The sequence below is a fragment of the Tursiops truncatus genome, chromosome 3 (assembly GCF_011762595.2).
Source record: "Tursiops truncatus isolate mTurTru1 chromosome 3, mTurTru1.mat.Y, whole genome shotgun sequence".
Taxonomy (NCBI): Eukaryota; Metazoa; Chordata; class Mammalia; order Artiodactyla; family Delphinidae; genus Tursiops; species Tursiops truncatus.
The window spans coordinates 120593104-120620168 of record NC_047036.1 but is presented as its reverse complement, the minus strand read 5'-3'; the positions used below and the strand labels follow the sequence as shown (position 1 = coordinate 120620168).

Below are 27065 nucleotides of genomic sequence, written 5' to 3'. Positions count from 1 at the left end.
AGAGTCTATCTCCTTATTTTTAAAAACATCTGACAGTTTATTATTTCTAGGTACTAAGGGACACATTTTCCCAGGGACAAAGGAGAGGAAGAACAATTTGCTGTCAACTGTGTCACCCCCATCTCCAACTCCAGTTAGTTGACTATTTGTCCCGCTTGCCAATCCCTTCCCATCTATCCACAGTGAAGAGAAAATGGAAATTCACACTGGGCTTGCTGAAACAAAAGCTGCAGCCCTGGGTAATGCAGGAGGTGAGTCACTGGGTGTCCACTTCACCCCCTGGGAGGCCCACTGTCAGAGGGAAGGGTGAGGACAGCTCATCCATTCACAAGAACTTTGGAACAACAAATTTTTTGTTTTAACATCTTTATTGGAGTATAATTGCTTTACAATCTTGTGTTAGTTTCTGCTGTATCACAAAGTGAATCAGCTATATGTATACATATATCCCCATATCCCCTCCCTCTTGCGTCTCCCTCCCACCCTCCCTATCCCACCCATCTAGGTGGTCACAAAGCACCGAGCTGATCTCCCTGTGCTATGAGGCTGCTTCCCACTAGCTATTTTACATTTGGTAGTGTATATATGTCCATGCCACTCTCTCACTTCATCCCAGCTTACCCTTCCCCCTCCCCATGTCCTCAAGTCCATTCTCTACGTCTGCATCTTTATTCCTGTCCTGCCCCTAGGTTTGTCAGAACCATTTTTCTTTTTTTTTTCCTTAGATTCCATATATATGTGTTAGCATACAGTATTTGTCTTTCTCTTTCTGATTTACTTCACTCTGTATGACAGTCTCTACATCCATCCATCTCACTACAAGTAACTCAATTTCGTTTCTTTTTATGGCTGAGTAATATTCCATTGTATATATCTGCCACATCTTCTTTATCCATTCATCTGTCGATGGACACTTAGGTTGCTTCCGTGTCCTGGCTATTGTAAATAGTGCTGCAATGAACATTGTGGTACATAACTCTTTTTGAATTATGGTTTTCTCAGGGTATATGCCCAGTAGTGGGATTGCTGGGTTGTATGGTAGTTCTATTTGTAGTTTTTTAAGGAACCTCCATACGGTTCTCCATAGTGGCTGTATCAATTTACATTCCCACCAACAGTGCAAGAGGGTTCCCTTTTCTCACACCCTCTCCAGCATTTAATGTTTGTAGATTTTTTGATGATGGCCATTCTGACCAGTGTGAGGTGATACCTCATTGTAGTTTTGATTTGCATTTCTCTAATGATTAGTAATGTTGAGCATCCTTTTATGTGTTTGTTGGCAATCTGTATATCTTCTTTGGAGAAATGTCTATTTAGGTCGTCTGCCCATTTTTGGATTGGGTTGTTTGTTTTTTGGATATTGAGCTGCATGAGCTGCTTGTATATTTTGGAGATTAATCTTTTGTCAGTTGCTTCATTTGCAAATATTTTCTCCCGTTCGGAGGGTTGTTTTCTCATTGTGTTTATGGTTTCCTTTGCTGTGCAAAAGCTTTGAAGTTTCATTAGGTCCCATTTGTTTATTTTTGTTTTTATTTCCATTTCTCTAGGAGGTGGGTCAAAAAGGATCTTGCTGTGATTTATGTCATAGAGTGTTCTGCCTATGTTTTCCTCTAAGAGTTTTAGAGTGGCCTTACATTTAGGTCTTTAATCCATTTTGAGTTTATTTTTGTGTATGGTGTTAGGGAGGGTTCTAATTTCATTCTTTTACATGTAGCTGTCCAGTTTTCCCAGAACCACTTATTGAAGATGCTGCTTTTTTCTCCATTTTATATTCTTGCCTCTTTTATCAAAGATAAGGTGACCATATGTGTGTGGGTTTATCTCTGGGCTTTCTATCCTGTTCCACTGATCTATATTTCTATTTTTGTTCCAGTACCATACTGTCTTGATTACTGTAGCTTTGTAGTATAGCCTGAAGCTAGGGAGCCTGATTCCCCCAGCTCCTTTTTTCTTTCTCAAGATTGCTTTGGCTATTTGGGGGTCTTCTGTGTTTCCACACAAATTGTGAAATTTTTGGAACACCAAAACTTGAAAGGATAGACCAGCATCCAACTTACCTCCTTATCCTTTGTTCTCTCTTAGGTAGGCCAGCTGTTTTCATTCAAAGACAAGCTGAAATGGTCAACTTGTGGGCACCACCAAAGCCTCCTCACCCCCCTCTTACCCATGCCCTCACATCAGAGACCAGCTAGGGCCTAGGTAAAAATCAGCAGAGAGAAGGAATGGCAAATGGTACCTAGAAGTGTTTCCTCCAAGTTCTTCATTTACAGTTCAGATGAGGAAGCTGAGGCCTGGAGAGAAGTGTGGGAGTCGGGGTGAGGGTGTTGAATAAGGGGTACTGTGGTTTATTCAACATGTTTGTTCTGTGTATCAGACATCCAAAGAGCAAACAGAATAAAAAGAGAAAAACAGAAATGCAGAGGTATGGAAGTGGAGAGGCCAGGAGAGATGGAGAGAAGAAAAGCTTTATTTGTGTGAAGGGTGCATGGAGTTTGTAATTTTTCTGTCTTGGAGGCGGTAGATTTCATTGCTTTACATCCACCAGGGATTTCCTAGGCTCGGACCGCACATTTGAGCCCAGACCTAGTCACAGACGAACAGTAAACCCATTTCCATGGTGATCTTCAAGTACATGGGATGTTTTGTCTCTTGGTACCGTATGGGGGCCGGGGGTATACAGTGAGCAAGAAGGAAGGAGAAAACAAGCTGGAGTTTGGTGCCCAGACTTTCTTTCTGGCGCTTTCATGACAAGATTTCTGAGACTAAGCAATGTGGGGTGCTCTCTGGGATTCTGAGCATTGGGAAAACCTGCCCTTCTGGGTTTCTGCTACCGACACACTGTTATTTGTGAGCCCTGGCTAGGGGCTGTCACCAGCCCTACTACTGGGATAAACACCTAAAGTGACGTGTCTCAGTGGTAGCTGCCATCAGGGCCGAGATTGACGTGGCTCTGGGTGTTTGGCAGGCCTGGGAAGGAACGCTACCTTTGGGTTGAACTTAGACGGGAGGAGAAGTGTTGTCTGAGAAGGTGGTGTTTTTCCCTATTTCCCTGACCTCATTCCAAAAGCTATGATCCTTCTGATGAAGTCCTGTTCGACTCAGTTTGTCAGACGGACAAGTTTTTGGACAGCAACTGTAAGCCTTTGCTGGCTCTTTGTAACTTCAAAGCTGAGATGGATGAAGCCTCCCAGAGACCCCCAGGTCTCCTCAGAGAGCTCAAGGTGGAGTCTTTCTCCTGACTCACCACCACTATACTCCTGGCTGGGCCCCCTGACACACCTTCTTTTCCACGCAGGCTCCAAGCTAAGTAGAGAGGGCAGCCTCCTCGTGTCCTCATCACAGAGGCTCTTGGGAGTGTTCTCGGGACGCTTGATTTGGGGAGAACCTAGCTGCTGTACGAGGCAGAACTCATCCTTTAAAGTTGCAGCCACGTTTTCCTCTTGCTGTGGCTCCTTTACTGTCTGTATTATTCTGGAACACTGGAGGCAATGTCTTTCTCTGTGACCTGCACCTGATGAAGTTTCAGCTCTACAAAAGCAGTTTCTGGGGCTGCAGAAATCAATGACTTCACAGTTTCTCAACACAGGGGTCTTCTCGCTAATGTTTTTTGGAGGAAGCTCCCAGCCTCCCACATAAGAATTCATAGGAAAACTCCCCTCCAAACCCCTCCACCACTTTGGTCCATTTAAGCTCTTACCCCTGTGGCGGGCGGAGGGATAGCCCGGCCCAGGGTCTGTGTCACGGTAGTGACTATCTCTAAAGATAGGTTTGGGAGGCCCAAGCAGGCTCAATGTCTGTCCCTCAGCAATTTCAGGGGTGACTGAGCCTAAGGAAGGATTCCTGTTCGCTGCATCCTTGCTTTTCTCTTGCTTGGGCTTCAGTATCTCATGCGACTCTTTACTTTGGGTCTGTGCTAGTAGGATGTTATGGATTTAGAAGGGTTTTTCAGATCAATGCCATTACTCTTGCCAGTCATCTAGATAAGACTTGTTTAGCAGGAAGTGTCCTAGCCTGCGTCCATAGATGGGGTTCTAGGCCCAGGATCATCACACCTTCAACACAACCCTTCCCCTCTCCGGGGCTCAGCTTTCTCTTCTGTACAAGGAGGAGACTGGGCTAAATTAGCTCTTCTGAACATGCACACCTTAGAACTAGAAGCATCCTTAGTGAGAGAAGTCTGGGAGATTCTGGGTTAAACAGAGTTTGGAAGTTCCTTTACTGCATAACTCTCAGGGCTTTAAGTGTAACAAAAAAGCACTTAAAAACTACAAAGAGGGGTGTATAAAAAGGTTATATTTCCCAAACTCTACTTCATCCAATTCCCTTCATTTTTTCAGCCCAGATCATGGGACAAGTGTTCTGCGGAATATACTTCACAGCAGCAAAAGGCTACATTATTACTAAAGCACCGACCCAAGCTGTAGAATTCCCTTTTTTCCCTGTATAATTTTTCCCTCTTGATTAAAAAACATACTGAATGTTTAGCTCTATAGGCAATACTGTAAAAGGCTAAAGAGGAAAAAGAAGAAACATATTCAGACTGTTGAAGCCAAGCTCCTCTTTAAGGTCTGCATTTTGGATAATAGTAATGCAAATGGGTAGGGATTATTAAGCATTTATTTAGTGTACTAGATACCGTGCTAAATGCTTTAATTGGATTATCTAATTTAATTCTCACAGGAACCTCATGAGGTGTCTATTACTTTTATGCCCTATTTTCAGATGAGGAAACTGCAGTTCAAAGAGGCTTGATAAACCGTGTGAGGCCACCCAACTAAGAAGAGGCAGTGGCAAGGCTTCAGATCACTGCAATCTCATTCTAAGAATTTTAAATAACCAACTTATTAAGTCTCCTTTTTTGTACCCCAATCCAGCAAGCTGCCATAACAAACCAGAAATAAACTAATTGCAATGGTAATTACCTTCCCTCTAAAATTCTTGAGTTAGCATGAAATAATGTTGAATCATCAGTCTCTCATGAATACTGAAAATAGATATCTCTAACAACTAAATGTTACCAAATGATTTATTATGATTGGTGCTAAATTACAATGTATATGAAATGGAGTCATTTATGGAAACACATAAAAAATAGTTACCTATTTCTGTAATTATATTCACACAAGAATCTGAAATATAGTTTCTGGTCTGCCTTTTAAAATATATCCACAGAATGACTTTTGTAGTTTTCACCACACAATTTTACAATACTGATACCGCACCTGTATCATTTACCATACTATAAGAACTAAACAGAATATGAAAGCAGTTAATAGCAAATTAAAATTTTTATATCCATCAATGATTCCAAAGAAAATAGTTTGTTTCCACTGGCAGTGAGAATAGATGGTAGTAATTAGCATTGTAGATATTGCATACATAAATATGTATGTATATATTTATACGTTGCTCAGGGCCATTGTTCTATCATAGGCAGTTGCCTTTGGGGTGGACCAGTGATTGCCAAAACGATGTGCAATTCCACTGGGACAATTAGTAGTACTATCTTTTATCATGTTTCTCTTGCAAAACAAATAGGTAAGAAAGAAGTACAACAAGCCAAAATTTACAGTGTTACATACCAAGGTAAAAACAGTTACTGAGTTATTAGAATCACAGTAGTTTATGTATATTTGCTATTCACAGACCGCAGACTTTTTGCTGGATAACCGAGCTGCTGGGAATTGACGACATGTAGACATGCATTCATGTGAGTCCATGATTAATGATGTTTATACTGTAATAAGCACATTCATTTTAACACCATTCAGTAAACAGATTAAAGTTTGAGCTAAATCTGCTATCACAATTACACACAAAAAGAACCTGTAAACAATTTGACATTACACTTATGTACAAGCGAACTGCATTGGAAAGGAGAAGAGGTAATTTCAGCGGGTGTCACTTGGTATGCATCAGTGTGCAACAAACTGACCCAAGTCATCAAGCACTTGAATGAGGTCAGGAAAAAGTAACATGAGCAAGGCCCCAGTAGAATACCACTCAGGGTTAGTACCAGTGAAATTCAGACTCCTTTATCTATGGTGACATCACATTCAAAGCATCCAAGATGGATATAAGAGGAGCTTGAGGATCCCTGGCAAACCGAGATCACAGGTAGCATAATTAACAGGGTCTTTATAAGCGCCGATCGAGAGCGATGCCGATACTATTTAAACATGTTGATTTAATTTGGACAAATTATTTTGTTTGTTAGATTCTACCCCGTGCTCTGCTGGTTCTGAAAGATGTGGGGAACAGGAATTCAACTGAGATCATTCATTCAATTCCTTCAGCCAACACAAAGATTCTTGATGTTACAGACTAAGTTCCTATCAGAGAAACAAGTGAGATGCCATCACTAATATAAGTGGTGACCCACTTACAGGAGATCCCATTAACAGCTTTCAATGGGACTCTGAAATAGGGCCCCCTATGTTTCTGTTTTTGTGTTTTAAGTAGGGTACCACTCCAATAATTCCTGAATCCATTTCCTTAGATCAGAAACAGGGTAATGAGGGGTCTGGCACACCCACTCCTCCACCCCTCATGTTATACACACACAAAAAAATTAATCTGTCCTTTTCTAAACTAAGCGGAATATTTTAAGCAAAATTATCCTGATTCAACATTCTCCTTTAGAATAAAAATGAATGAAAGAAAATGATAGGAGAACTTGAAGCCAAGGTTGATGTTAAACCTCCTCTTCTGCTCTAAAATTTTGGGGAAAAACAAACATTCCTTCTTCAAGTGTCCTTAAACCTAATTAGAACATGAAATTGCTACAAAATTGGTTTTCTTTCTTATGCTTTTAAGACCACATTTGCAGGGAGATTTGGGGAATAAAAAAGAGGAATGACCATACTCGATAGGTTTGCAAATGTTTCTGACTGTCTGAGCAAACCTGACAGGTCCCTGGGAGGAGGAGTCTGTGCTTGGACCATCAGCTAAGACCTGGCCTGGGAGCCAGGCTAAGTTTCTGAAGGTATGGGCTGTATGCATACAAACTGATCCCAAGGAGCACCAGGGAAGCCCTGTTTGCATAGGTTGACTTAAAACACTTTTCATATTCTCCAAAATATGCAAAGCACATGCCTATGAATGAAAACATAACTTACTGTATCCTTAAGAGTGCCCAAATTTCAGTCATTTGGTCATATGCATATAGGATGCCAAAACAGATAAGTAACATTTTCTTTCATTTAACTTTATGTTGTTCCTTCTTTGAGCAACTATTTTGGTATCTGTATAAACAGGCTTAACGGGTTACTTGCAGGAGTCTAGGAAATGTTTGGTTATTATTACAATGTGCCCTTGAGCTTTAGTATATGTTTACAATATGCATATTAATTATTTACTATAGTTTTAAAATAATTAAACAGATAACTAGCTCCACCTACAAATACATAAGGCCACGGGGGCGCCCCCCACCCATGAATGATGAAGTAAAATCAATGAGAAGATAGTAAATTAACCAATAGGTAGGTGAAGTACCATTGGTATGGTAATCATTGGATTTGTGCTATCATAGACCTACATTTTCTTATTCTTTTCTTCCTAAACATCATCATGTTCATTTGGTGGGTTGTGTGTGTGTGTGTGTGTGTGTGTGTGTGTGTGTGTGTTTTAATGAGCAAGTTTGAAAACACATACAGTAGTTTGAAATTCCAACAAATGGTTCAAATTAGAAAGCCAGTTTTTCCAAGTTTGGCTTTTCCTTAAATGCACTTTTATTTGGTTTTGCATCCATAGATGTTAAACCTAGGTATTCTAACCATATTCTCTGTACCATAGATATATACATATACTCATAGTGGAAGAGACTTTTGGAAATTAGAACTATTTTAGACTATCTAGGAAATCAAAAATAAATTATAAGTCCCTCAAACCCAAAATTCCAAACAGTTTCAAACTAAGATTTATGTGTGTATACAAATGTATAGATATAGATATATATACATTCAGATAGATGTACACTCATATATACATATATACACAAAATTTATACATAAACATACATACACAACACACAAGTATACACACACTCCTCACACACACACACTCACATATTTCAGTGCAGTTTCTTTTCTCTAGATGACTCTCTTTTTTCCAACTTAGAATAGTAATGATGAGATGCTAGGGGCAGTCAATCCTATTTGGATTTCTGACCTGTCATGAACAAAAACTGAAATTGTTTAAAAAGCCAAAAAGTAAAAACGGCAAATACGTGCATGTACACGCACACACACACATATACAGACACATTTTACTTTTCGTGAAATTTGCCCCGGTCACCTGTGAACAGCACAGCCAGCAGCTGTGGGCGCTATCCTCCTGACGTGGGGGCTATCTTACCACTGTGGGTTTCATAGGGCTCAGTACTCACTAGATACCTGTTCTACAACAAAGCCCCCTGATAGGGCTTTTACCATTAAGTACAGTCTGTGGTACCCCCAAAATCTTTTTTTCCTTGATCTCCTAGGGATATGCACGTCCAGTGGAACTTGCAACTCAAAATAGCGAACAACTTGCAGGAAGGATGTCAGGCCGGAATCATCCTGGCTACCTTTTGTTTAGAGCAGAAGAAACTATAAAAAGGTGAAATCCAGAAAACAGAGAAGAAGAGCTTAGGTCACGAGGTGGTGAAGCTGTCAGCCTTGGGAGTCTAATAAACCCAGATGAAAATCTGTCTCTGCCGTTGTCAGGCTAGGTGCTACCTTACCTTTCTGAGTCTCACTGACCTCATCTGTGAAAAAGAGGAGAGTAACAAGATCTACCTCATTACGTTATTCTAGGATTAAATAAGGCATAGACAACACCTAGTAGAGTTTCTAGCGCATAACAAGTTCATAGTCTACATTGTTTATAACTTAAAATTTAAACCATAGGGCTTCCCTGGTGGCGCAGTGGTTGAGAGTCCGCCTGCCAATGCAGGGGACACGGGTTCGGGCCCTGGTCCGGGAGGATCCCACATGCCGCGGAGCACCTAAGCCCGTGCGCCACAATTACTGAGCCTATGTTCTAGAGCCAGTGAGCCACAACTACTGAGTCTGCGAGCCACAACTACTGAGCCCGCATGACACAACTACTGAAGCCCACATGCCTAGAGCCCATGCTCTGCAACAGGAGAAGCCACCACAATGAGAAGCCCACTCACCGCAACAAAGATCCAACACAGCCAAATATAAATAAATAAAATAAATTAATTAAAAAAAAATTTAAACCATAAATCTAGAACGTTGATCAGAGTTACATACAAAAATAATGTTAGCCTAGGATGCGAACTTGATCTGAATTCAAGTTCTGTATCCCAAGTTCGATTCCCTAGTAGATTATAATGCTCATCACGGTGACCTGTACACGGTATGCACTAAACAAATACCTGCTGAGTGAATGCATGAACAAATGAATAGATGAATGTCTGACTTCAACTCTCTGGGTCTTCAGTTTCCCTTGTACGAAATGGAGGTAGAATGATTGGACCTTTACTCTATCACTGTGATGTTGGTGTGATAAATGAAAAGACAAATGCCAAATTATTTAAGATACAAACCTGTTTTGTGTTCTAATGAGGTCAGTACAAGTAAATGAAATAATGAGGCTCGGTAGCCAGGGCCTTGCTTAGACTTGTCATAGCTCTGAAAATGTGCGCATGGGGGTCATCTGTGTGGGTCTGAGGATCATATTTTCCAAGACCTAGATATCATCTTTAGTGAGGATGTTCGACCCAAAGAAACAAAGTACACAATGAGCAGTTAAAGGTGGAATCGTTGGCCTGTTCTAAGCACTCTTGCCCCCGCTTTCCTGTTTCCTTTCTGAGAGCACCTTGCTCTCTACTGTTGAAAAGCATCCTTAATCGGGTCACACGAACTCAGAATGCTCCCAAAGTGCTTCACAACAAACACATTTAGCTGTTTTTAGGTTGATAACTTCACTGAAGTATCATTTTTCTGAGGCAGAAAAAGATGTAAGTAGAAGACAGAGTTAGACCATAGGCCTGCTTCATCACTACTGGAACCCTGGAAAAAAATGACCTATTTGTCTCTAAATCTCAGCATTCACATCTGTATAAAGGGGTAATAAATAAACCCTATGCAGATTTCAGGTGGTACAAATTATTATCATTCATTTCATCCTATCCCTTGGCCCAGAAGTCTTTCTCTACATGGTTAAGAATGCCTTGGAAAATCCGAGCCAACCCTTAGCTCAGGGTTTCGCAGCCTCAGCACTATTGACATTTGGGGCTGGATGACTCTTTGTTGTGAGGGCTGTCTTGCACGTGGTGGGATGTTTCGCGGCATCCCTGGTTTTTACTTACTGGATGCCAGTAGCACCTCTCAAGCCACAACCATCAAAAATATCCCCAGGCATTGCCAAAAGCCCCCTGGGGTGCAAAATCACGCCTGGATGAGAGCCACTGCCTTAAATGCACATAACCCACGCAAATCAGAGCCTTTCCTGGAAGTGTTTCTGTCTCTCACATGTAAGAAAAACCACTGACCAGTGGCTGTAGTTGAGAAAAACTGCTAGTGATCAATGTGAATTCTATGCATAGTTTAGCTTTCAAGGCTTCCTTTTTCTTTCCTTTTTTTTTTCTTTTCTTTCAGTATGATGTCACTAGGGACTATATAAATGAAAATGAGTTTGATTTTCATCCAGAAATCTGTACCGTTTGAATTTTGTATCAGGAGACCAGCTTTACTCAACCTTCTCAAGTATTGACAAACAACTGTGCTGAATGAAAAGCTGTTAAACTTTGTGACCAAAGACGTTTTCCCTGAACTTGGATAGCATTACCATGGGCACTAGCCACCGACCCAACATTGACCTAAAAATTGCACATGTACGTGTATGCAGAGACACATACACACACAGACACAATTATAAAGCAGTTCTCCTCCACTACTTAGTTGCGCATCAATCCTCTTCCATTTGTGGTGGATGCAGCCAACAACAGCAATAAGAGAGTCTGCAGTTATGTTGATTTTTATTGTGCAAGTGCAGGTAAATTAGCTAAAGGTCAATTCTAAGAATACTGACAAGATGGAAGAGGTCGCTGGAGAGAGGAGACTTACTTAATCCTCCAGTTGGCGTGTAAGCGCTTTTAGAAGGCTGATTAACAGGAAAATCACCTCCTCCCTCCCCCAGGAAAAACCCCTTGATAGTCACTGGACTGGGACATATTTTTCTTCAGGCTTTTCAAAGTAAATTCCCTAAATAAAGCAAAGATGACAGTCTAGGAACTAAAAATTCTTTATCGAATAAACAACACAATTTGTTCACAAACAAGAAGAACATTTTTTTAAAGGTTAGGAAGCTAGGGAATAAAGAGAAGTAAACTTCCCTTGGGAAGTAAAGGAGGGAAAAGAAACTGAATCAAATTTAAGATTTAAAAAAAATTCTTGGCCAAATAATCTTAATTAGTGGCAACAAGTGCATTCATTTCATTAAGCACTCTTTACTTTCCTTTCATAGTTTTTACTTAAATATTAACTAATATCATGACAAGCATGAATTTAAGCCATCTATTCTCTATTTCCCGTTGCATGTGGCAATCTGGTACATCTCCAGTTACTGTGTTACATGGATAGAACCAACTGGGTCGTTGAAACCTCCAAATTTTTTTTCTTTCTGAATAATCATAGTACGGCCACCTCTCCTAGTCAGAGCGACTGGAAAATCAGAGAATTTCATGTCCTTACAAATGGAATTTTGAAAACACTCCTTATTTCTTTTTAAAAAATTTATTCTCCCCCATGGATTTTGCTTGAAGTTTTTAGTTAACGTTGGGGTTCAGGGTCTTCAACTCTGAGAACTTCCTAGTCCTGCTTGAATCAAATTGGACACACTTAGCAATACAATGACTCAGCATTTCATCCGTGAAGTAGAGCTAAATTCACTAAACATTCCATATTCATTTTGGTGGCTTGTATGTGCAGTTACTGGAACCCCCTTTGGGGCCATACACATCATTACATTATGGATCACTCGAAGGTTCCTCTGACTCACACTGTAAAAGGGCCTAGAAATGAACAACTTACTTTGGAAAAGGTCATTATTTTTGTTCCTTGTTGGGTATCATTAGGACACATCTCACTCAGAGATGTGCTCCCATCTACCCCGTCATAAAACTATATTGGTGTACGTTTTCAGTTTGGAAAAAAAAAAACAAAGGCACAAACATCAAACATACACGAAAGGAAGAAAATGTTATGACTGACAGGCAGATGAAAGGGCAAACGAATTATGGAAATCTGCTCTGCCCTAGTCCTAGAATGTTCTTTGGGTCTTTTTTCTTAAGATAATGAATCATGCATGCTTTGACTCATTTGTAGTGGAAAGAAAGTGAGAGGAAGCGCCACTAGGAAGTGAGAGAAATGTTCACCTCTGCAGAGTCCTTAAAGAGCAGAGTTTCTTAAAGGAAGGTCCACAGACCATCTCATCAAAACCATTAAGGATGATAGCCCAAAATGCAGATTCCTTGGCCCCGCTTGAAGTTTCTGAGTCAGACTTTCTGGGGTTAGGGTCAAGGAATCTGCATTTTTACGCAAGTGCTGCAAATGATTTTATGCACGCTGAGTATTGGAAACACTGCCAAAACTTCTGCAGTGGAGGTCACTAGGGGAAGAATCTCCATTCCAATGTATATGGCAAGATGAGAAAAACAGACATTCCAAACAAATAAGCTTTGTGCTTGCATCACAAAGCTGTGATTATTAAAGTTTAACAAACACTCTTTTCTTTCATCAGGGGTGGAGAGCAATAACCATTTCTTCTAAAATCAGAATGATGAAGGTAATATAAATCAAACCCATTTCAGCAGGTTTCATTTGGTCTAATTTCTCTGCAGATATTAATCATTGTACAGTCCTGTTCAAACGACATCTAACTCCATATTACCTCAGAATACAGAATGCTCACTCTGATTCTTTCTCTCTTGTGTTATTTTGACAATATAAAAGAAAATAAATAAATTGGAACAGTGGGCCATCAAGATTGCAAGATGCCAACAGTACCGAGACATCAAGAGAGAAACGGCCCATGCTAAACGTATAACCCAGCATGCAGATTGGCAAAAACATTCATCTGCCACAGAGTCATGGGGGAAAAAATAACTCCCATCATTTTTCCTTTGAAAATTGCCATGTCACGTGAAGGTGACAAACGATTCTTCCTAAAAGCTCACAGAGTTTTAAATCTAGGAAATATCCTCCAGAAGACCAAGACAAGTCAAGTTGCACGTTATGATAGCTCGTGGCAGAAAATACCAGCACTTAAGTGTTCTGGATTGAGACACTACAAATACAAAGTTGGAACTTTGAAACTGTAACAGAGAAAAATATATGAGAATCAAAGTTTGTTTCCCATTTTGGGAGTTGGGGTCAAGTAATTTTGCAAAACACCATATATGCCTTTTCTTTGTCTCACTGGAGCATGTTTTGCTTGGCACAGACAAAGGATAATCAGAAAGGCATCTAAATCTAAAGGAATCAGAAAGGATAATCAGAGAAGCAAAAGTAATCCAGAAGCACAAACAGTGGGAACTAAGAGGACCCCAAATGAACAATACACATCTGGTCTGTGCCTATGGATAAAGGTGCCCCAAACAAGGCCAATGGAAAAGTGAAAAAATCCTTGTTAGCTCCCCTTTGATAGATGTAACCCCTGCAAATGAATTGGCTGGGGGTAGACATAGCTATGGAGGAATAAAGAACAAAGGGAACACTTACGGTTTGTGAATTGTTCCCCTTTTAATATAATTCATCATGCATGTATTTCCAGGAAGGTAACTGTGCCTACAATTACAAAGGATAACATCACTGCAACTTTTGGAAACCATTTCACTTTGATGTTTTATAGCCATATCTCAGGGCAATTTTTTTCTTAGCAGGGGGAGGGACAGCACACTACCACAATGACCCAACAGTTTTATTTTCCTGTCTTCCCCCTTTCCTGCTAAACACAGATCACTCCCTTTTTGACAGTGGGTAGGGAGACTTTATTTTAAATATAGTTCTGCCTTCAGAAGACCCATGTACCATAGAGAATGACCTCCCCAAGCTCAATGGATTTTAGCATTGCAGAATTTTCTAGGAGGCTACCTGAGTAGGGGCTCTGCACATATGATTCGTTATTCATTTGACCTATTTGATGCTACTAGTCTCTTCATATCAGCCCTTGTCATAACCAATATTCAAGAAGCGAGCCATATATATTGTTCTGTCCGGAAAGGAACTAAAAGTTCTTCAAACTATTTTAAGTTCAGGAAAATGGGCCTGATTCATGGTGCAGGGCCACTACAGCATTTCATCTTCTAACTCACTTACCCAGAACTCATCTCCAACGTTGCAGGCCACACAGACCTCACTTGAACTCCACCTGAACTAGGACTGAAGATGTCCATGGACTCGGTGCCTCTGCAGAGCCTTTTACTGATCAGGTCTACCGTCATCTCCACACCAACAACCACACAAATGGACACTATGTTGTTGTTTCAGCTACTTGGACTATTTGGTGTGAGTGTCAGTCTAGAGCTGACTCAGATTTAAAATGTTACTGTTGTTTTAAACAGACTTGCCACCACTGGTTTTGTTCACTGGGGGTATAAGGACAGCCTAAACAGAAACAAATTCATGACAGGTCAAAGAACAGAGAAATAATGCCATGAACATTTTCTTTTGCAGTGTTTAATTTCCTATTTAAAGTACGTAGTAGGAGTAGTGTGTTGACTGTCATCTTACTAGTTCTCTAATTCTTATTAGTGTGTTTCTATCTTGAAGGCATGACAATCAGGTCTGGAATTTAAGAAAGTTGGGACTTTGGCCATTTTAGTTAGACCCCCAACTCTTTGACAGAACTTCCAGTAGGACCATAAGAATCATTTGACCAAAGTGAGTTTGGGGATATTTTCACCAAATTCAACTTCTTGGCCCATTAAGTTCTATGATCCTTTGCAGAATCTTCTATTATTAATATGATATTTTGATGTGGTATAAAGAAACACTGAAAAGAATGAAGACATACGGGTAGGCTGTACAAAGCTAGGTTGTAGTTAAGACTAAACGTCTGCTAATATACTACTGCAAAAAAGAACACCACTTAAACTCATAATTATAATTCTCTTGACAACTCAGCTCCCCAAATGACCTTTCTTTTCCACTTCAGCAAAACTGTAAAGTCCATTCGAACCATTAGGACAAGAAAACATTGGCTGAGTCTGTTGCCCAGGTGTAAGAATTAATAAAAATTCAGAAAGATATCCATATACTAATGGGCAATAGTAACAGGATCAAGACAGACCTCTTATATGATAAATGTGCATCAGTGAAAGATTTCAAAAAGGAGCAATTGGTCATTATGTTTCCCTCCTACAAACATCATCCAGTTGCCTTTATTACCTGTGATACACATACACACACACACACACACACACACAATAAAAAAAAAAATTAGTAGTGCTTGGCACACAATTAATGATGGACAAATTATATTTTCAGTTCCCACTGAAATGCACAAGGAATGCTGAAAGTAAAACCTTGCCCTTTAATCTTCACTTACCACAAGTCTATGAGAAAACTATTGGTACGTTAATAGAATACAGAGTCACGTGGATGGATGGCTGTTAACAGTATCTTTTTGGCTGTGTCTATATAGGTGAAGGATATAATCAAGAAAGACAGTTCAGAAAGCCAAAGTCTTAATTTCAGAGCTTCAGTTATCCAGCTGGGTTGTTCACAGACATCACAGAAACGACAGCCAAATCCTAGTATGGACACAGCCAAATCCCAGATCCCAAAGGCAAAAAAAAGAAACTGGATATAAGGAAGTAACAGTGAAGCACTGCCATTTGAACAAGTTATGAGACATTACTAGGAGGGGTGTGGAATACAATTTCCTCTTAAAACAAAAGGCTGGACACTCATCCAAGTGCTGTGTGTTTTTCTTACTTCCACAGCTACACGGGAATGCAGAGAACTCAATGTGGATTACGTGAAAAGGCCACACGATGAAAACGTGGGCAGTAAGGACTCTGAAAACACTGCGAGAAGGAAGGTAATTCAGCTCAGGGTAGAGAAGGCTGCACATGGGGTCGTTTTGCAGTCATTTTTGTGGATTAGGGATGTTTTGTTTTTTTAAAAAAAACACAAAGAATATGTGACTAGCTCTTCTCACCTTCTCCTAGTGCGGAGAAAGAGCAACGCAGTAAAATGGAGCCTGAGGGTGTTAATTTTGAAATAAGGAAGGTAATTTGTTGATGATGAAGGTTCTCTGATGTTAGGAAGTGTTGCCAAGACAGGTTGGGAAATCTTCCCAGAAGGGTTTTAAGATAAGAGCAGAGGCTCCTGTGTCTGAAGGACTCTAAGAGGGTGCTGCTGGGAGCAGAAGCGCACCTCTTAGGATGCCCAGGCCCTGGGCTCATGTGCACTGTGTGTATATACACACTTTGTTGGGCTTGTGTTGCACAAATACTCATGCATACGGAGTCAATATAAACTGGCACATAATCGATTTGAGTGAAAAGTCATATAAATCTGCCATTCCCCCCTTACCCCATAAACAAAAGGGAAAAGGAAAATTTAAAAATTCAGACCTATGGCAATGGGTCAGATCTCTACCATATTCTCATTCAAAGGAGGGAGGTAGAAGAGGAGAGCAAAACCCAGTTTGGGATAAATGATTCCCAAGGCCTCTCAGCTATACTTATGTAGCTGGCTCTCATTATACGTAAGATACTCAGCACATGGGACCCAGTTAACAAACAAATAAAGAACAAAAGAAGAGAGAGAGATGCTTATACTTCCACATCTGGAAAGAAATCTACCCTGTGGATTGACATGTTAAGGTGAACTAGGTAAACAGGCAGTAGTATATCAATGGGCTACTGTATTCTAACAAACGTGTATCGTTAGTTATTGTTTTTCTTTTCAGATATGAATTTCTTTTAGGAGGTTTACTTCAAAACGGTGACACGATCTGTTTCTTCTCCCACCTCCCCCGCCCTCCACTATAGATGATACTTCCGCAAAAGTTCAGATTGCCATGGATGTTTTCGCTCAGGGAACCTCTCTGGGATTTTGATCTTCAGGAAATCCTGGATGCATTTCTCCAGCTCTTCCTCAATTGAGAGCTTTTCCTTAACAGGTTTTTTTTTGCTGCTCACGTTCGACTCCCTGGAGCCCGAAGTCAGAGTCCGGAGCAGATCACTTTTCCGTCGCATCTCTGACTGCTGGATCAGTTGGACGGGGCCCTTCTTGATGGGACGGTCCAGAGTCTGGATGTTGGTCTGGCGCGTCACAGGCCCACAGATGACTGTCTCCTGGGGAGAGCTGGCCTCAGACTGGCTGTCGCAGCTGGAGCTGGAGAGGTCATTGCAAGAGGTGCCACTCTCTCCTTCTTTGTCACCCTTGCCATTCTTGCAGCAGCAATCACAGTGCGAAGATGACCACCTAGATGGCTCACCTGCAAGGAAGCACAGGACCCAAGGGATGAATGCCAGGCAGCTCAGTGCGGAGTAACAACACAGCATGTGAACACACACACACACACGAGCATCCACAACCATGTCTTTAGAAGAAATGGGATGGCACACGGAATGGGCTGCAACAGGAGTACCCAGCAGCCAAGCTCATCGAGCGAAGCAAGTTAATGATGGCGTGCTGCATGACAAGAAATATAGTGTAATGCTTCAGCCCATGGGCATTGGAGTCAGAAAGTTACTCAGCTATACCATCACTAACCTTGCTACGTTGGCATATCCCTTAAATTCTCAAAGCTTCAGTCTCCTTATCTGTGAGATGAGGATAATAATTTCCCCACTTCCAAGAGTTGTAGGGTGGATTTAGACAAGGCAAGTGAAATTCTTAATGCAATGTGTGGCATGCAGTAAGCGCTCACTAAATGTTAGCTGATTTTACTGTGGCTGATGTTAAACCCTAATCCAATGCCCCATGTTATTGCAGTCAGGTAAATAGGGGGAGTCTAGAAGAGTGGAATGACAGCTACCAGTCAGGGAGGGCTTACTTTGTGCTGGCCCCCATGTAAGCTCTGTGCATGCATCAATTCACCGGGTCCTCATGATAATTTGAAGAAATCAGTAGCTCCACTCCCAGTTTCCATACAAGGAAACTAAGACCCTGGGAATTTAAGAAACTTGTTGTAGTTTGCACTATGTGTAAATGGCAGGGCTGGGATTTGAATACAGGTCTCCCAAATACTATAACCAAGGCTGTCTGTAAAATTCCTGCTTCTCTTTCAAAACAATTTTCAATTGTTTTGATTTTCAATTTTCTCTGAATCCTTGTTTACCTATCCTCAGAAGTAGTTGTTACATTTTTCCTCTGAGTTATGGTCTACTTTTGTAAATGCATCTATTATTGCACATATCATATTTTGTTATAGTTCTTTTCTACCTTAGGCATCTCAGCTACTATACCGTGAGCACCCTGAGGTGGACAAGGTGAAATGTTCCTTGTTGTCCTCCCAGAAAATAGCTCAAGTCACAGTGTAGAAATTCATTAAAATACTATCCTAATAATAACATTTAAATACCTGGATCCAGCCATACCTGAAGCCAGACCTGTCAATGAGCCTTCACTTATATGACCCACTACAATATATTTAAGCCAGTGTGAATTCCTCTCTCTCTATTTCCCTAAGTCTTGATTCATAGCATTGCGTTGAGCTATTCGGAGGCAGAGCCACTTTTCAGATACTCAGTTGGTGGCTCCCTAAACTAGGAAATCCACAATTATGGCACAAAGCAATTTCCTAAACATAAGTCACTGCTCCCAGCCTTCCACCCTTCGAACAGCCACAGTGTTCTTGGAGTCATGAACTTAATATTGTTTACTGATCATATGTTATACACTGGGTACTTCATATAGTTCATTGCACTTAAGCCATAAAAAAAAAGGGAAATCAGGGCTTCCCTGGTGGCACAGTGGTTGAGAGTCTGCCTGCCGATGCAGGGGACACGGGTTCGTGCCCTGGTCCGGGAGGATCCCGCATGCCGCGGAGCGGCTGGGCCCGTGAGCCATGGCTGCTGAGTCTGTGCGTCCGGAGCCTGTGCTCCGCAACGGGAGAGGCCACAACAGTGAGAGGCCTGTGTACCGCAAAAAAAAAAAAAAAAAAAGGAAATCAATCCCCTTTATAATGCTAATATTGAGGACAAGGATAATGTGGTACGTTTCTACGTTTTAAAGGAGACCTAGTTTTGATTTGCACTATATCTTATACTCATAAATAATAAGTCACATGATAATAAGATCTCACTTTATTGTCATTTCTAATGTGGTCAAAGTAGAGGAACCCTAGAATGGAAACCATTAGGAAAGTTATATCCTGCCGTCTTTTACAATGCCTGCCTTCTACATAGCTAAATGATTTAAATATTTATAGCAATTTATACATTTTTCCCCTGAGATAGTAAAAAAAAAAAGTCCCTGTAAAGCACAGTTCCAAAAGTCTCTCTCACGTATACCTGCTCTTCTGAACCACTTTTTAAAATGTGACTGAGTATTCATGTACTTATATACCCATTAAACGAAAGGCAACAATCCCATTAGCTAAAAGGAATCACCACAGCAGTAATGTCCTAGTTATCTCAGGCTATTACAAACAAATCTCTTCCGTGCAACAGAGAAACTGTTCAACACGTGCCAGCTGGTAACAGAAAATAGCAGCAACAGAAAATGCTTTCTGTCTGCCAGCCCAGACTCTGAGGTGAACGTTTTTTCTCCTTCAGAAGGCAGACTTTGCCTCTGCCTCTCAAAACCTGACCATCCCTATACTAATATGACTCGATGGAAAAATGGCTCCAGCTAATTGGACCAAGGAAAAGTAATCACCTCAACCCAGAGTTGATCTAGTTTTATTTTTTATTTTTTGAGAAAAGTTCAGAAATTGAACTTAGCCTTAAAAAAAAGAAAGAAGGGGAACAGGAGAAAGACAGAAAGGAGAAGAAGAAGGAGATGTGCTGGAGTACTCCTATTACCTTAAAACAAGACGACAAAATATTTTGGCCATAAAACCTGCTGTACCGGTCGAAATACAAGCCTGTGTTTCTCTGCCCAGCAGTTGCCTTCCCCTGAAAGTCATTCCATTCAGTGGACTTGGAGGGAAACCTTGAGGCTTTTCTAAAAGGCATTTTAACAACGCAAACACCATCATGCAAGGGAGTCCTGTGTATTCATGTGGAAAACCGCACGCAGCCCTCCAAGATCTGTCCAAGCCAAGAACCTGGCACAGATGCATTATTTCCTCCCTGGACTGCCAGGATGATCACGGATTTAAATATCAGCTGGGATCCACCAGCTTCTAGGCAAACAGAAGTATTACTTTCCACTTATTCTAGGCGCTATCACTATTAAAGGGAAATGAAACAAATTAATTTTAGTGGAGTTTGTCATACTACCACGTTTCAATATTTAATGAGCACATCTGAATGTTTTACTATTTTGGAAAGATAATTCATAAGATGGCTTCTGAAGTCTACGTCTTAGGTTGAAATCAAGGAAGAATATGGGATTAACACAGTCTAGCTGGAGGTGCTTCGTGAAGAGTCATTATGAAATTTGAAAAATAATCAAACGTGAGAAGAGAACCACGCTGTTTCTTTTTTGGTAGCACTGTCTGGCGTATCACCCCCTTCCTGAGAATTTAACCACAGCAGACAGAGGTTACAAACCAGAACACAGAAAACCCTTTCGCCCTTGCAGTCCCACGGACATGTACTCACCTGTTCCGGAAAGTGTAAATACATCTATGAAAGGTATGTTCTGTAACTCTAGGTATTCTAGAATCCGCCCAATTACAGCAAAATATGATCTCCTAAATACTTCGGTACTTCAGGTTGCAACATACTTTTGCTCTCAATTTGCTGAGGTTTCAATGCTGGCTGGAATAAATCTCTCCATTTGAGGAGAAAATAGGTTACAATTGATTAGTCAGATAGAGGGAGAAAGCCATTTCATTGCCAGAAAAGTCTGATTTATTGATATTAAAAAAGCAAAACCTCCACTGCCTTTCGAGGGGTGTATTAACTAGTTGCTGGTCAAAGAGCCTAATAGCTCTTCCTTATTTTTAAATAAACCATTGCTGAATTTGCTGGATTTCATTTTTGCTGCCTGGCACATAATAGAGGTTTGATAAATGTTTGACGATTAAATGAATGAGCCAGACACATGCGTTGAATTATTATCAAGTTGATAATGTAGCAGACAGATGTCAGGCTCCAGAGTCAGGCCCTGAAATATGTCAGCTTGGATCAATTACTTTACCTCTCTGAGCCTCAGTTTCCTCATCTGAAAAATAAGGCTAGTAATAGTATCTTCCTCATAAGGGTTTTAGGAAAATTAAATGAGATAGTTAATGAAGGTAAAGATGTTTCATGGTTTGTGGCATCCAATACGCATTTCAATCAGTGTACACGTTCCACATTTGTTCTACCAGAAGCCAGACACTGATCTACATAAACGAAAAAGATCAGGAGCTTGTTAGATATGATGATTAGGTTTCCACTAACACGCTATAAAACCAATTCTTAGGTCTGGCTGGAGCATCATGTTGGGAAGAACACTGATGCTATAATTGGACTCGTCAGGAAAATGTACACTGAGCATTTCATAATGTCTGACTCTATTTGGGACTGGAGAGGAACATAGTATATGACCAGGGGATCATTTTGGAAGGAAGGTTCCTTCAAAGTGCAGTGCTTAGAATTTCACAAATGGATGAGTCTTCCAGAATAAAAATTTACTTTAGGACGCATCAGATAAATTTAAACCCAGAGCCCAGGGAAATTTGTAGTTTGGATTAAATGGTAAGGGGCAGGAAACTCAATAGCCTCAAGTCCTTAAACACTGAATCTTCCAACATTTTACAACTTGGAAAAATTGAGGACCAGTCAAGAAAATTATATGATTACACTCGCTCCCTTTCCACTGTAGCCCTAAGTCCGTACTGACAAAGAAGGAATAAAAGAGGAAAGACAACAGAATCTTTCTCCCCTATGAAAAATTCAAACCGGACTGAGGGAAGCACGACTTAGAAAACTCACAAAGTGCTTATGCATTTTTAAAAGAGGCAGTTCTGCAATCTACCCACACTTCAAATTCTCCACCTGCTAATAATGGTTGTGAACACAATGCACATCATTTACAGCAACAACTGGGAAAACTGCTTTCCCCTGTCTTCTCTGTCAATGATGTAGGAACCTGCCAGTCTGGGAGCTAGGTGGTCAGATTTAATTTATCAAGGCTGCTGAAACACTTTCTCGGTGTCCCAGATGAAAAGGCAATAATGCCCAAATTGATGTTTTTATAATTCTGCTAACCTTGGAAAAGATATTGCATAGTGGAGGTTGGGAATAGGCAGACCGTGCAAGCATCTGAGAAAAATACATCTTCCAGCTTGACAATCATCATTTCTTGCTTGTGGTTGACCTTTTCCACTCAGGGACATTTGGCCTTGAAGGGACCCAGCTGGGGATCCTCATTAAGACATGGCAAGTTTGGGCAACAGCAGACAGTTAAACCACCCGTGCATCTGCCAGGGCCAGTCAGGAAAACAGACGTTCCACCTGTTATCTGAACAGGGAGAATTTAATATAAGGAATTGGTTAAACAGATGTTGGAGGAGTCAAAGATAGTGACTGCTAGAGGCAGATACCACCCTTAGGGCTGGGGAGACAAATAAAAGAGAGGGGGTTACTAGAACCTAGATGCTGGCAAAAGGCATCCTATGGGAGGTGAGACCCAGGCATGTGAGGAGGGCACCATGACTGCTGGTCCTGGTATCTCTGAAGGAGACTGGCTCTGGGGATTACAGGAAAAAAAAAAAAAAAAAAAAAAAGAAGTGGAACCAACTGCTTCTGGGGTAAATAAAAGCTGAGTTGATTCTGATGAGAGCAGGAAGCAAATATGGAGTCCTTCTTCTCCCCCTGTTATTACGGTCTTCCTCTAGCGCCCCCTACAGACAGAATCTAACAGGAAGCCAGCTTGGCCAATGAAGAGGGTGGTTAGCTGAATCTCAGCCTCAGCGTCAGACAGCACAGTAGAGAGGGGTGGGTTTGAAGCCGAGAGACAACAGCTTAATAACAACACACAGACCCCGCCAGGGATGCAACAGAAAAGAAAGACACAGCTCTCGACCTGCTGGACCATGACTGCAAATGGAGGAGTTAGGGAACGGAAGTAAGAACCACCATCTCGGGCTTCCCTGGTGGTGCAGTGGTTGAGAGTCTGCCTGCTGATGCAGGGGACACGGGTTTGAGCCCTGGTCTGGAAGGATCCCACATGCTGCGGAGCAACTGGGCCCATGAGCCACAACTACTGAGCCTGCGTGTCTGGAGCCTCTGCTCCGCAAGCCGCAAGAATAGAGTCCGCGATAGTGAGAGGCCTGCGCACCACGATGAAGAGTGGCCCCCGCTCGCCGCAACTGGAGAAAGCCCTCGCACAGAAACGAAGACCCAACACAGCCAAAAATAATAAATAAATAAATAAATAAATAAATAAATAAATATAAAAATCATCTCAGTTCAGTTTCTGCCCAGCTGCCCTTTCTTTTACCTTAAGTGTTTTGCATCTGATCATCCCTCTACCAGCAACTTATTCTTCTGACTTCCACCTGTTCAGCACTTTTTTGTCCATCCCTTTCTCAGAGCACCTTACCTATTCATCCCCCAACCCAATTTAAGCCAGTCCTAACTTCCAACCTGTTTCTATCACACCACCACAATGTGTAACTATGGATGTGTTTCTAGGTTTGTTTAATGTCCGTTTTCCTGTGTTAAAGCCTGGGTTTGTCCTCTTCTGAATTCTAATGCACACTCCAGGGTACATAAACACTAGGCTATCAGGGCAGCAGGAAATATCTGCATGAAAATGAACGGGAGAGGAAATGGATGATGTGTACAGAAAGTAATTTTTGGTTTACAGTGTTTGTGAGAGGCAGTAAACCTTCCACCAAAAGAAAAAAAAAAAGAGAAAACTGACCTGCAAAACGGAAAACATTTAGGCATATCACTGGACATTTATATGCATGTGGCAAAAACATAAAACATGCTGATCAACAGAGATAACGGCAAAATCCATCCAGAACTGAATAACTGTATATACAGATTTTCTAATTGATCATCACTCATAATTATTTATTAATATCCAAAAATTCCCAAAGGCATTATACAACTTCAGTAAAAATGAACGTTCTTAACCACTCAACTATGGTCTCTAGTCACATAATTTTCCACTTTGGTGATGCTCAGACACCCTCCTAGCTCAGGCTTTTCACCTGTGAGGTGTCTCTCTAAATAAAGCAATGCGATCATGTGTATAAGGCTGTAATCCTGAACTTTAACTTTCTGGTCTACTGCCTTGCTCTTTCAAGTGCTCCTTGATGACACATTTATTTTACATTCTCCAGGGCCTTTTGTCCTTCTCTTACTTTCCTCCTCTTTACTGTATTTCCTCCTTTTAAGTCTCAGCATTTTTCAGCTAAGATCATACTGAATTACTCCTGTCCCCAAAGTCCTTATTTGCCTATTTCATAGGGAGTTCTGTGGCCCATCTGATCTCTCTTCCCACTCAGTCTTGGGACTTGCTTTTATATTTTTCTTCACCAATTTTCATAAACTTGAACAAGTCCCCCAAATAGTAAGTTCTGCTACAACTCCTCTCAATCAATATCTCAGAGTGTTTTATCTCTTAGAATGAAATGTATATGAAATTATTACAGGGTTTGCATGTCCCCCTTTTCCAGTAAAACCACCCTTCTTTTCCTTTAGGGAACTGCCTCTTCCCTATCACATCCTGAAGGGGCTGTCAACCATGGTGCCACGTCTGGCCATAAGGGGAAGACACATGGACCAAATGTGAACTTCCCATCTCCCAACTGTAGTGGATGATTCAGGCACGGTCAAGTGAGCCAACCTGGGTGAATCGGAGTCCCCACTGTGACTGTTTTACTTGAACTTATGGGTAGTATCTGCCTTATGATGTGGGATGTACCAAACCAGGAGGATGGGAGTTCACTGGCTATTTTCCTTACCAGTTCGAGAGAATATTCACGCATGAAGAAGCCAAGCAGGACAGGCAAAGCTGACAAAGAGACAGAGCCCCACATCTAGTGGTATCACGAGTTGGCTCCGTTCCCAGCATTATAATTTTACAAGCCAAGAAATTCTCTGTTGGCTTAATCTAGTGAAAGGTAATTTTGTGTTACTTACAATAAAAGTCTTGAACACTATATCAAATTCATATTAACACCTTTAATTTCTGTCTAGTTTACCTCTGTCATCTTCTGAACACTTGTACAATTCTACCACTAATATTGGCCAGTGCTTTAGAGAACAAGTACTGTTAGTTGTCTAAGCTACTTTGTTGGTGACTTGTTTCTTTTCTGGAATCATAGCCTCTTTGCTACACTAGTCCCAACAAATTTGACTAACACTCTCAAGAGACATACTAAGGCAATACTGCCACCTGTTGTACACAGTTATTCCAACAATAAATAAAACAATAGTTGTACCTCCAAAACCAGAAACTTAGCATAATAATAGATATCATTTATTGAGGACTCCTATGTGCCTAGCATTTTGCTTAGCACTTTACATAATCTAATCTTCACAGGAACTCTACAGGTGGATTGTTACTCTTTCCTTTTTGTGGAAGACAAAACTGTAGCTCAGAGTGGTTAATTATCTGACCCAAAGTTGCAGAGTTTACATGTGGCAGATTAAGAACCCTGATCTTAGACTTCCATTCCCCAGAACTTAAGAAATAAATTTCTGGTTTTGATAAGAAAAAAAAGAATTCAAGTCGAGGTCTCTTTTAATGCAAAGCCTCTGCTCTTTTTGGTGGACATGTTATTCAATATCACGAGAATTTTCTACTAGACATATTTAAAAATACTAATAGGCCAAAAGGGTTAAAGTGTGGACTTTAAGACATGATAGTCTCAGTGGTAACTTTTCCATCCCTTTGGTAACTTTTCAAAGTAACCACCTGATCGAACAACTTGAAAATCCGGGTTTTCATAGGTTTTTAAAAAATCATTATATTTATGTAAGAAATCTCAGCTCCCTTCCCCGAGTTCACTGGAAAGAACTGAAAATGACTAAATGAAGGATGAAGAGCTCTGGTACATTCCTGATGTGTGGGGTATGTCACGCCCCCTCCACCCGTCTTCTGTTCTACCCAGGCTGCCCTGGTAGCAATCAACAGTGTTTGAAGTATGCATTTAATTAGCACAGGAAAAAAAGCCCTTTGCCATTTAATTAAGATTTAATATTTGCTAATACTGTTTAATGAATTTTCAACAACCAAGCAATATATGATACCTCCTCAAAGTGGGGAAAATCAAAACACAATAATATATGGCTTATGGGTAAATGCAAACATAAATTTCTATTGATTCTCCTGGTAAAAGAAAAAAAAAGCCAAATTAACCCAGATCAGTTGTCCACGAGCCAGAGTACCCTGGGAATTTTTTGAGAATCACAGATAAAATAACTGTCTTAGAACACTTACAAGTCATAAACTGCTTTGAAGTCAGAGTTAACCAGAAAACTTCAGAGGGTGAGAAAGCCGTGAGAAAGCCAATCAGGATGCAGCGCAGAACTCACTGTAGACAGAATCACAGAGTGCGAGACCTGGAAGGGACCTTAGAGGCCACTGAGCACGCTTGTTTACAATGAGGAGAGAGAAAGAGTCCTAACAATAGTGTCAAAGCCCAGTTCCAGGTCTGGAGCCTGTCTGAGACCTTGCCAGGGACAGAGCTGGGAGGGTGCAGAGCCATGCAGGCAAAATCAGACCCAAGTGGAGAGGTTTTCGTATCTGAAGAGTCTATCACCTGTGGGAAAAAAGCTCTCAGGAAGAGTCCATTATTGAGTACAGTGAAGATAAACACAGGGCAGAGCAATGTGGAGAAAGCAGATTCCTCTAATATGACCACATGCCTAATGGAGAGAGACAGACAGAAAGTCAGACAGACACTAAGTGATGCTAACACTGACCTACGCTTGCACCTACCCTATGCCGTACACAGTGCCGGACACTTTACCTGTATCA

General features: G+C 41.0%; 1 protein-coding gene across 1 annotated transcript in view; it reads right to left on the bottom strand.

Moving 5' to 3' along the window:
- Positions 1-5021: 5021 nt before the first annotated feature.
- The window catches only part of KCTD16 (potassium channel tetramerization domain containing 16), a 278752-nt gene continuing 256708 nt past the window's right edge, over positions 5022-27065 (bottom strand). The window contains exon 3 of the mRNA XM_073802655.1: positions 5022-17460. Coding sequence (XP_073658756.1) covers positions 17006-17460 — 455 coding nt within the window. The 3' untranslated portion in view covers positions 5022-17005. The remainder of the gene's footprint in view (positions 17461-27065) is intronic.